General features: G+C 38.2%; 1 protein-coding gene across 1 annotated transcript in view; it reads left to right on the top strand.

Moving 5' to 3' along the window:
• Positions 1-2,467: 2,467 nt before the first annotated feature.
• The window catches only part of etnppl (ethanolamine-phosphate phospho-lyase), a 36,009-nt gene continuing 26,433 nt past the window's right edge, over positions 2,468-12,043 (top strand). Inside the window, exons 1-5 of the mRNA XM_064931936.1 lie at positions 2,468-2,632; positions 3,391-3,509; positions 4,565-4,724; positions 9,070-9,144; positions 9,610-9,703. Coding sequence (XP_064788008.1) covers positions 2,574-2,632; positions 3,391-3,509; positions 4,565-4,724; positions 9,070-9,144; positions 9,610-9,703 — 507 coding nt within the window. The 5' untranslated portion in view covers positions 2,468-2,573. The remainder of the gene's footprint in view (positions 2,633-3,390; positions 3,510-4,564; positions 4,725-9,069; positions 9,145-9,609; positions 9,704-12,043) is intronic.

The following is a 12,043-nucleotide window of genomic DNA, read 5'->3' as shown; positions in this document are numbered from 1 at the left end:
AGCACTTTTGAAATGTACAGCAACAGAATTCAGAACATGGACCATACTTAAAGTATTCTCCATGTACACCAAGTCAGAACCGTATGATAAATAAAGGTGACAATGAAAGCTCTTACAATATTCGATTATGACATTTCTCTAAAACAGGCTATAGGATACATGTGTACCACCAAGTCAGAACAGTAGGCTAAAAAATAAAGGGAAAAGGGACCAAATGATTAGGGAGAGTGAGGCACATGTGCTGCTAACAGCTAACACAACATACACTTAATATTAATAGTAACACTTAATATTACTTTCTTAGCTACAGTATACATATCTCCCTGGCATATTACATAATTTATGCAGCAGCATACAATACATTTTTGGACTCACCTTGTTGTGCTGTGCTCACTTAAACAGGAAGGTGGCGCGGCGATTGTTCGTGGGCAAATTTTGTCGTCAAAGTCTGGCATTCTCTGGATTTATAGTGCTTTCAAGACAACTGGGAAGTTGGAAAAAAACAAGGTTGAATCATGATGATGTCAGTGATCTTCAGGTCGGCGCTCCGAAAAGAGGCCCGGGTTCCCGACTTGCAATTCCGAGTTGGATAACCATTCAAAACGTATTCTCCCAGTCGGAGCTCTTTTTTTTCCAGAGTTCCTAATTGTCTTGAACTCACTGAAGTCTGAGATATTCCAGTTCCGAGTTTCCAGTTGTTTTGAGTGCGGCAGAAAGGATACTGGATTGACAGCATGGCCAATGTCGAAAGTTTTCCTTTTAAGCTTGGAAAAGTGACCCTTAAACCCAGACTTGGACTAAACACACACTCCCCTGAATAGCAGGCGTTGCTTTGCAATTTCTTGCAGTTAGTCACTGTTTCCTTCCAAACCACTCACTGTTGAATTTCGATTTCCAACTTGTTGGGTAATGTTTATGTCCAAGGACTGATGAGCACCGATGCATTTTATCTATAATTTCTCTTCATTATTTCTCTTCATATGACAAGGATTGAAAATGATTTGCCATTAGATTGTTGACTTGACTCATGATGATGACTGCTAGTGTAACAGTTTAACTTTTGTCCGTCCCCTCGCACTTACCCGGGCTCGAACCAGGGACCCTCTGCACACATCAATAACAGTCACTCACAAAGCATCTTTACCCATCGCGCCACAAAAGCCACGGCCCTTGCAGAGCAAGGGGAACAACTACTTCAGGTCTCAGAGCGAGTGACATCACCGATTGAAACGCACCACCGCTAACTAGCTAGCCATTTCACATCGGTTACACTAGCTTGCTAGCGTAGATTTTGAAAGTATGATGTTGACAAGATCAGTCCAATCAAAGCTATGGTAGATATAATGTGATTTGATGTTGTTTTATCTGTGGCCAATGACCTTGAACCTTCTTGGATGGGCCCTTCTAATGTAACTCTATGGCAGCACCCAAGGGTCTTGAATTTTCGAACTCTACCCGTAGATTTTGTGGCGACGTAGTGTCCCCATGAGTGACAGAACACTGAGCCAATTATGGCGCAACTAGAGAACATTACCAACCCCTACGCTGTGTATTTCCCTCTGGCTGTCCCACCACAGAAAACACTGAGCTAGGCTGAAACACCTGCATTATGGAGCTGCCTTACTCAAGAAAGCAAAATAGAGACCAAGTTTTTATGGGGCTTTATTTTTTTATATATATTTTTTTTAAATTGCAAACTGATATGTGTCACGTATTAATGACAAAATAACATACAAAACAGCTAAACAGGTGGGGCTCTGCCCGGAATGATGGGTTGCCACTGCACATAATACAACACAGAAAAATATTTGATAAACAATGTTAATCTTACCAACGATGGCCATCAGTGTTCTTATGTCGATGGCCTTCTTGGCAACAGGTCAAAAGAGGTAAGTAGAATGGGTAAGGATATATGAATATGAACATACTGTACATTTGCATTCAAACACACATACATACAGCTAGAGTATGTGTGAAAACAGAGGCTACATAGCTACATTTCAATAGGACTAGCAAACAGCAACCAACAATCCTGTTTGTCTTCTTCTGAGGTCAGGAAAAGCCGATGTCTTCTGGCTGTAGTGTTGTGACTACTTATTTATGATCAATATCAAGTATTAAGTGTAGTAAAGCTGTAATGTTTTGATTACTTATTTACTACCGACATCAAGTAGTAAAAATCTCTACCTGTTTATTAAAACTTTTGTTTTCCTAATTAACACTACCAAACTCTACTTGTGTATCTTGAGTAGTGCATCAACTACACATTCACCACACAATCCCTACATGTCTTTTCATATTCACGACTGCACGAATAGGTTTCGTGTAGTAATTCAGTACTTAATCATGAGTTATAGGCTAATCATGCGTCACCAGCTGTGACTTGCGGTCAGTGTCCTTGCGTTGCCGTTTTCACAGCAGAAATGAAAATGTGTCTAGAGGGCAGTATTGTGCTGCAAATCCGTGTGTGTGCGTGTGCCTGCGCGGGTCCGTTGCAACGCAATTTCTGGACTGACAAAACGGAGATAAATGAGGGACAACTGATCATTTTCTCTGAATGAAAGAACGCCAGGATGACAGCAGAAATGTTTCCTAAGGAGAAGACCATCGATCTTCGGAAAAAGCACATTGGGTAAGACATCGTTTTTTTAATAGCCTGTATACTACTGTGTTTAATGGTCAAATGTCTTCCAAATTCTGCACTGGTTGCTGAGACTATAAGAAAGTATTTTAAATGTAATTACAATAAAGCTATATCACAGGGACTTTCTATTTCGGGAACATTGAAATAATGCCAAAAGAAATGCATGTCATTTTTATCGAATGTGTATGCTATAAGCAATACCTGACAGAGAAGGTGAGTCCTTCCTCAATTCGAGAGTTAACGTTACCAACATGCCACACAATAACTTGAGATACGTGTCATCTCTTGTCTCAAACCAGAAGTGAAAGAACGTGGTCTAACTGAAGTAGGATACTTTTTAAAGTTTCCTTCTTTTCAACACAAAAATTATATTTTGCGTAAAAGGTATAGGTTATCGTGACTTTATGTGTGCTATTAGCAACGATAATGATGCTCTTTTATTATATAAGCTGACAGGGAAGCCTAAGGATGGTGGTTGGCTATGCATTATTTTGAGACCAACCTTATTCATTTTACTGAATTGCATTTCGAATAAAGAAGGTTATTTTTGTTTAAGACAACAAGTCAATTTTAGTATCTTTGCCTCCTATATGTAAGTACACTTATTTCTAGTTATGCCTAGATGCCTTGCCCTTTATGGCACAGGAGGTAGTGAGTGCACATTTCCCTGCAACCAAGAACCACGATGACCACAATGACCACCAATTGCTACAGTATCAATGGATTAAGACTCCGTTCTCTTTCAGTCCATCATGTAAGGTGTTCTTCAGCCATGATCCCATCAAGATTGTGCGGGCCAAAGGCCAGTACATGTTTGACGAGAATGGTGTGCGATACTTGGACTGCATCAACAACGTTGCACATGGTGAGCGCAGGCACAAACACATTATTCACTTACATAGACAGTGACATCACACACTCACTGCAGTGATTTTAGTGCAAAACATGATATGGTCACAGGATCTGATGGAGAAACTGACAGATGTATTGCATACTAAGTTTGCTAGCTTTTGACTGACTAAACCCAATAGAAATTAATGTACAGTACCAGTCAAAAGTTTGGACACACCTACTCATTCCAGGATTTGTCTTTATTTTTTACTATTTTCTACATTGTAGAATAATAGTGAAGACATCAAAACTATTAAATAACACATATGGAATCATATAGTAACCAAAAAAAAGTGTTAAAGAAATCCAAATAGGTAGAACAGTTCAAATAAGCAAAGAGAAACGACAGTCCATCATTACTTGAAGACATGGTTCAGTCAATACGAAAACGAAAATGTCAAGAACTATTAAAGTTTCTTTAAGTGCAGTTGCAAAAACCATCAAGCGCTATAATATGGACTTGTTCTTTTACCAAATAGGGCTATCTTCTATATACCAACCCTACCTTGTCACAACACAACTGATTGGCTCAAACGCATTAAGGAAAGACATTCCACAAATTAACTTTTAATAAGGCACACCTGTTAATTGAAATGCCTTCCAGGTGACTACCTCATGAAGCTGGTTGAGAGAATGCGAAGTGTGGAAAGCTGTCATCAAGGCAAAGGGTGGCTACTTTGAAGAATCTCAAATATGAAATATATTTTGAGTTCTTTAATACTTTGTTGTTTACTGCATGATACTCTATGTGTTATTTAATAGTTTTGCAATGTAGAAAATAGTCAAAATAAAGAAAAGCCCTTGATTGAGTAGGTATGTCCAAACTTTTGACTGGTACTGTATTTCCATGCAAGAGCAACACAATTACATTTTGTAAAGTATTACCCCTTTCCCTCATCACTACCTAATATCAGGAAGCCAACACTTCTGCAGCCCAGCAGAATGATACAAAACAAATTGAGCGATTTCAATTATATGATTGCCATTAACTTGAAGACCAATTCTATGGTTGTGTGCTTGACTCCCCAGTGGGTCACAGTCACCCAATGGTGGTGAAGGCTGGGGCTGAACAGATGGAACTACTGAATACTAACTCACGCTTCCTGCATGATAACCTTGTCCAGTACGCCCAGAGGCTGCAGGCTACTCTACCTGAAAAGCTCTCTGTTTGCTACTTTGTCAACTCAGGGTATGTACATGGTCATTTCAGTCAATGTTTTTAAACAGTGCCTTCAGAAAGTGCTCTCGAGTGGCGCAGCGGTCTAAGGCACTGCATCTTAGTGCTTGAGGTGTCACTACAGACACCCTGGTTTGAATCCAGGCTGTATCACAACCGGCCGTGATTGAGTGGCACACAATTGGGACGGTGTTGGCAGTCATTGTAAATAAGAATTTGTTCTTAACTGATTTGCCTAGTTAAATAACATTTTAAAAAGACTACTAACAACCCTTGCCTTTTTCCAATTGTTGTGTTACAGCCTGAATTTAAAATAGATTAAATTGCATTTTTTTGTCACACACAATACCTCATAATGTCAAAGTGAAGCTATGTTTTTCCAAATTTTTCCAAATTAATTAAAAATGAAAAGTCAATAGGTATTTAAGCCCTTCATTATGGCAAGCCTAAATAAGTTCAGGGCTAAATATTTGCTTAACAAGTCACATAATAAGTTGCATGAACTTACTCTGTGTGCAATACTATTGTTTAACAGGGTTTTTGGATGACTACCTCACCTCTGTATGGTCCCTCAGTCGAGCAATTAATTTCAAACACAGATTAAACCACAAAGACCAGAGAGATTTTCCAATGCCTTGCAAATAAGCCTCCTACTTGTAATAAGTCACTAAAGTAAAACAGCAAAAAATGTGGCAAAGAAATTAACTTTATTTCCTGAATACAAAGTGTTATGTTCAGAGCAAGTCCAACACAACACATCACTGAGTACTACTCTTAATATTTTCAAGCATAGTGTTTGCTGCATCATGTTATGGCTATGCTTGTTAAGGTTTTTTTTTTGGGGGGGGTTAAGATAAAAAGAAAAGGAATGGAGCTAAGCACAGGCAAAATCCTAGAGGAAAACCCGGTTCAGTCTGCTTTACACCATTCACTGGGGGATGAATTCACCTTTCAGCAGGACAATAACCAAAACACAAGGCCAAATCTACACTGGAGTTGCTTACCAAGAAGACAGTGAATGTTCCGGAGTGGCCGAGTTACAGGTTTTACTTAAAAATCTACAACCTGAAAATGGTTGTAAATGATTAACAACCAATTTGACAGAGCTTGAAGAATTTTGAAAATAATAATGGCAACAATTTCTAAAAACATGTTTTCACTTTGTCATTATGTGGTATTGTCTGTAGATGGGTTAGGGAAAGGAAATATATTTAATACATTTGAAATTCAAGCTGTAATACAACAAAATGTGGAATAAGTCAAGGTATATGAATACTTTCTGAAGGCACTGTATATCTCTGCAGGTGATCTTTCTATCTAGTCAAAATCACTGATACAGATCCCCATCCACCCTCTGGTGGTATGGATAACTTATTATTATGTCTCCAGAGAAACCTATATTCAAATAAAGGTCCTATCTATCAAATTACTAAAACGGAATTAGGTGGACTCTTTAAAAATTCCATATTGTGCTCCTGAGTGTCGCAGTGGTTCAAGGCACTGCATCTCAGTGCAAGAGGTGTCACTACGGACCCTGGTTCAATTCCAGGCTATATCACAATCAGCCGTGATTGGGAGTCCCATAGGGTGGCGCAGAATTGGCCCAGCGTCATCCCGGCTGGGGTAGACTGTCATTGTAAATAAGTATTTGTTCTTAACTGACTTGCCTAGTTACATTAAATAAAAATATTGGTACAGAAACACTAAACAAGTATTTAGATTAATGAAGAACAAGTTGATTGACAAAGTCATGAAACATTTGAACAATGTAATAAACCACTATTCAGCCATGATTTCAAAATGCCTCTGGGGTCAAAATGATAGTATGAGGGTGGTTTGTGAACACAAACATTGTATCTACTTCTTGTGAACAATTACCATTTTTTGCATCAAGAGCTCAGCTCAATAACAGATAAGCACTGAGCCAAAGATGGTAGAATTTGAAAACACTCACTGGCATTTTGAATAATGGCTTCTCCATTACAAAAATCAAGGTTACTCTGTCCAAAGTTACAGTAACATGTGTGTGTAAACAGGCAGATAGAGACAGACATAAAGACAGACTGAAAGACAGAGTTCAGTAGGACTGAACATCACAGTGAGAGGGAAAAGGATAGAGAAGCCAACCAGTGCAGATCTTCTATGAGGTCTGGAACAGTGTCAAGTCCCAGCTATGGGCTTTGGAATGCATACACATGCAATTTTTAGGACACTTCTCAGAACTGGTCTAGACACCGCGTCCTTACACGTGACTGGTAGGGTCAACCTGTTATTCTGCAAAAAAAAGACCTTTGACCTGTATTCATAACAAAGTATAGAGTAAAAAATAAAAAATTCCCTTAATGCAATCAAAACTTTGAAACTGATACTTTGATGTTTTCTGATTTTAGTTTAAACAACACTCTTTTTGCTCCAAGGCAAAACCATGTTTGAATAATGCCGCGTTCATGTGCTAGTCTGAACTAGAAAACTCATACATGTCTGGTTTGCTAACTCTTTGTAGTTATACAATGTTCAACCAGTTAGCAAGTCGGAAATGTCAGTTTCTCCAGTTTTGACTAGCACGTGAATGAATCATTGGTATCCAGTTGAGTTTCTTTTACTTCTACACAGTAAATATTGGTTTATTGATTGAATGAATCTAAGCACATATCCCTAGTGATTTTTTTTTTTTTTGGTTTTGCTTTCTAAACTTTCACAAACTGGCTTTGACTTGGCAAAAATAGTTGAAAGTGTATAAATTGGCCCTATTCATCTCAAGAAGTACTAGATGGAGAACCAGTGCCAGAACTCTGCTACCTCATATCCACATGTAATTGCTACATAGTGATATCAATTACAGACATCATATTTTGTAAGTCGTTTTTAAGATTAGACATTGTGGTGGACAAGGCTGCTATTTGTGTATAAATATTATGTTAAACCCAGCAACATGGTCAGAAGACCACTGTGCATGTGAGTGTTAATAGTACCCAGATGTACAAAAAAAGCTTTTGTATCTAATGATACAATGTTTCTATCTGTCATTTGTTATAACAAAACCACAATGTAAACATAAACTAGGATTTATATTACATCTATATTGTTTATATGCATCTAAAGCTGTTATGTTTTAATGTCCCATTTGATTTTCCTGTGTTTTATGTACAGTAATTTTCCATACTATGAGGTTGGAATAATACTGTGAAATTTAGAAAATTATGATAATACCCTTTTAGTGTAAGAGCTGTTTGAATAGACTGCCTGAAATTTCAGCCTGTTTTGGTGGGATGGAGTTTTGGCCTGCCTGGTGACATCACCAGTTGGTAAATTAGTTTTAAAAAACAATAAGAAAGAGTGTTCCAAATCCAAAGCCAAGATCAGCTCGTTTTCAGTTTTCCCCTCCCCACACAGACCACTCCCAGTTAAATTCTTGCTTGAGAAATTGCTCTTTGCTAAGAAGCTGTTTTTGGAATTTTTTATTGAAAACAGGCATATTTTTTTGATATTGAGATAAAAGTTTGATATTACAATTTAAAAAACTGCTTCATTGGACATTTAAGCCAATTTCCTGCAATTCTACAATGTATCTATGTAGCTGAGAGAATTTTACTATTTTAAAGCAAATTTCCTGAGATTTGACATATTCTGCCATGGAGCTGAGAGAAAATGTTAAAAAAACATTTGGTCATTTAGCAGACACTCTTATCCAGAGCAATTTACAGGAGCAATTAGTGCCTTGCTTGAGGGCACAGACCAATTTTTCACAGAGTGGGCTCAGTGATTCAAACCAGCAACCTTTCCATTACTGGCCCAAGACTCTTATCCACTGAACCACCCATGTTGCAATTTTAAAGCACATTTCCTGCAATTCTATGCATTTTGCCATGGATAATGCTGTGTTCTTATGCTCAAGCATAATAACGAAATCAAAACTGCTAAATTCATTGTTTTGGGAATTTTGAATTCTAGCTTTTATTTTGGTGATTGTTAATTCTCAAAGATGATATTATAAAACATATATAGGTCTATTATATTTTCTACATACTTTATATCTAGTTTTAGTTTAAGTTTACACTGAAAGCGTATTTCCATCCCAAATATGTATAAAAAATAATATTTAAAAAAAAACTTTGTTTGTAAAAAATTCTTAGGTGGCCAGCCCAAATATTGCTATGGCAGAAAAATCCCTGTAATGCGAAGATGTTATGGTTATCCAATAATTTGCAACAATAGATGGCCATTCTATCCCTTTATGCAGGGCTGTTAAATATAAACTCTTGTTACTCTTAAACTCTTAACTGTGATATCCAGGGCCAAGTCTGTGTATTCTGTGGTGACTGTGTAACTGAAGTGAACTTTACCCTTTGAACTTCAGCTCTGAAGCCAACGACCTGGCACTCAGACTGGCCTGGGAGTACACAGGCCACAAAGACGTCATAACTTTGGACAAGTAAGTCAACACTGTGGGTGTAGGCATTTGTGTTTGCGACAAGTGAAAAGTTTGCACCTGTTATATTATAGGGAGAATAAAACATAAAAGAACAGAAGGTAAAATGAAAACCAGGATCTGATCTGAATGTAAAGAAGAAGTGTAAATACAGAGTTTAAAACGTTGTCTCTCTCCAATGATAACATCTGCATACTTTGCACAGTTGCAAATTATTTGTAAGTTGTTCTCTCTAGAGCAGTAAAAACACTAACTAACCCAGACTCGTCTTAGATAATATGCCATTTGGTCCAAATGTTAATTATTCTGCTAACGTGATTTTTTTGTGTGCCCTAAATGTGCATATGTGTTAGAGAGTTCTATGATCAATGTTCACTTATAACCATTAACCGAATTTACTCTAGATTTCATTGAGAATCTGGTATTTCATCTGTCACCATCAGTGTTTCCATGTTCCTCTATTTGCAGTGCCTATCACGGCCACGTGTCATCGCTCATTAACATCAGCCCTTATAAATTTCACCAGCTGGCCAATGCAGAGCAGAGCAAATCTGTTCACGTGGTAAGTATCCCGGTCCGTCTGCCACCGCAGAATGAAAACATCATGACTCAACATGCTCCATTGGATTTGACAGGGTAGTGTGTGAAACAGGCATAGTAAAGGAGGAAGCAATCCCACAGGTCATGTTCCTGTTCTTATTCTGATAAGATACATACTGTTTTAAGGCGCCATTTCTCTTTGATGCAGCGATAAAATGGCAGAGTATGTTCTTAAGATCAGTCACCTTGATATTATAGAAGAAGTCTGATGTGGCTGGTTGTAGGATATCCTACTATAATGTTACATGCTATGTGAACTACGTCAGCCTGTCTCACCACCTTATATGGATTATTAATGTGGGTTGATATGAGAAATTGTCTCGCTAAACTGAGAACCGGAAAATCTAGCAACACTTATTTTCAACCGCAAGATAGAATATGTACAATATGTACATCTCAAGTTTGTACTAATGTAATTACTTACCAACTCAAATTTGTAGCTTGCTTGTTTAATAGTAACATGCCTGGTCTCAATTCTGTTTGAGCCATCACGTGTCACTCCTTGTCACTCATTTGTCAGGAGTTGACATCATAGCACAAACAGATCTGGAAACATGCTAATGTTTGAATAGCCTACCCAGGAGTGAAAGTAAGCTGGTCCGGTATGGGTTTCCCGGCAAAATAAGTAGTGGGTGTACATCACACTGGTAAAACATGAGCATATCACAAGAATTGAAACAAATATGGCAAGAAATCTGTAGGCTATTACACCATCATTTATCATTACCACCTATCAGTCGAATGAACATTTTTAGAATGGACTTGAAAATGGGTGGTATACGCTCCAAAATGAAGTGTGGTTCAACATGAACAATCCAATTTTGCCAAGACAAGAGGACTGGCCGGAACCGAGACGCACATAGACAGCAGTGGACGCATCAATCAATTCAGGCTACAAGTGTGCCTAATGGCAATCGCCAAATGTCATTTCACTTTTTGGTGTTTTAATAGACGTCTCTTTCCATTCAGCAAATGGCAGGTGCACAGTGAACTGTTTTAGATAGTGGAATTATTTTAGAGTGGTGAATGTTCGCAAGTAGCCTACTTTTTCAAGTGATTTATTTGACAATCAGATGAAAACATCATGCCTGGTTGTGTTCATGTCACATTAAAAGTTATACATTTTTACAGTTAAATGACATGTCTTTAAAAAAAAAATCTGTACATGCACACATACAGTTCGGAAGTTTACATACACTTAGGTTACAAACACTTGTTTTTCAACCACTCCACAAATTTCTTGTTAACAAACTATAGTTTTGGCAAGTCGGTTAGGACATGTAGTTTATGCATGACACAAGTCATTTTTCCAACAATTGCTTACAGACAGATTATTTAAATTATAATTCACTGTATCACAATTCCAGTGGGTCAGAAGTTTACACACACTAAGTTGACTGTATCTTTAAACAGCTTGGAAAATTCCAGAAAAGGATGTTATGGCTTTAGACGCTTCTGATAGGCTAATTGAAATTATTTGAGTCAATTGGGGGTGTACCTGTGGATGAATTTCAAGACCTACCTTCAGACTCAGTGCCTCTTTGCTTGACATCATGGGAAAATCTCAAATAAATCAGCCAAGACCTCAGAAAAAAATGTGTATACCTCCACAAGTCTGGTTCATCCTTGGGAGCAATTTCCAAATGCCTGAAGGTACCACGTTAGTCTGTACAAACAATAGTACGCAAGTAAACACCATGGGACCACGCAGTCATCATACCACACAGGAAGGAGATGCGTTCTGTCTCCTAGAAATGAACGTACTTTGGTGCGAAAAGTGCAAATCAATCCAAGAACAACAGCAAAGGACCTTGCTGGAAAAGGAAACCGGTAGAAACGTATCTATATCTACAGTAAAACAAGACCTATATCGACTTAACCTAAAAGGCCGCTCAGCAAGGAAGAAGCCACTGCTCCAAAACCACCATAAAAAAGAAAGCCAGACTACGGTTTGCAACTGCACATGGGGACGAAGATCCTACTTTTTGGAGAAATGTCCTCTGGTCTGATGAAACACAAATAGAACTGTTTGGCTATAATGACCATCATTATGTTCGGAGGAAAAAGGGGAACGCTTGCAAGCTGAAGAACACCATCCCAACCGTGAAGCACGGGGGTGACAGCATTATGTTGTGGGGGTGCTTTGCTGCAGGAGGGACTGGTGCACTTCACAAAATAGATGGCATCATGACGCAGGAAAATTATGTGGATATATATTGCAGCAACATCTCAAGACATCAGTCAGAAAGTTAAAGCTTGGTCACAAATGGGTCTTCCAAGTGGACAATGGCTCTAAGCACAC

Source organism: Oncorhynchus masou, chromosome 23, assembly GCF_036934945.1.
Source record: "Oncorhynchus masou masou isolate Uvic2021 chromosome 23, UVic_Omas_1.1, whole genome shotgun sequence".
Lineage (NCBI taxonomy): Eukaryota > Metazoa > Chordata > Actinopteri > Salmoniformes > Salmonidae > Oncorhynchus > Oncorhynchus masou.
The sequence above is the reverse complement of the archived record's forward strand: the minus strand, read 5'-3'. Positions and strand labels throughout refer to the sequence as shown.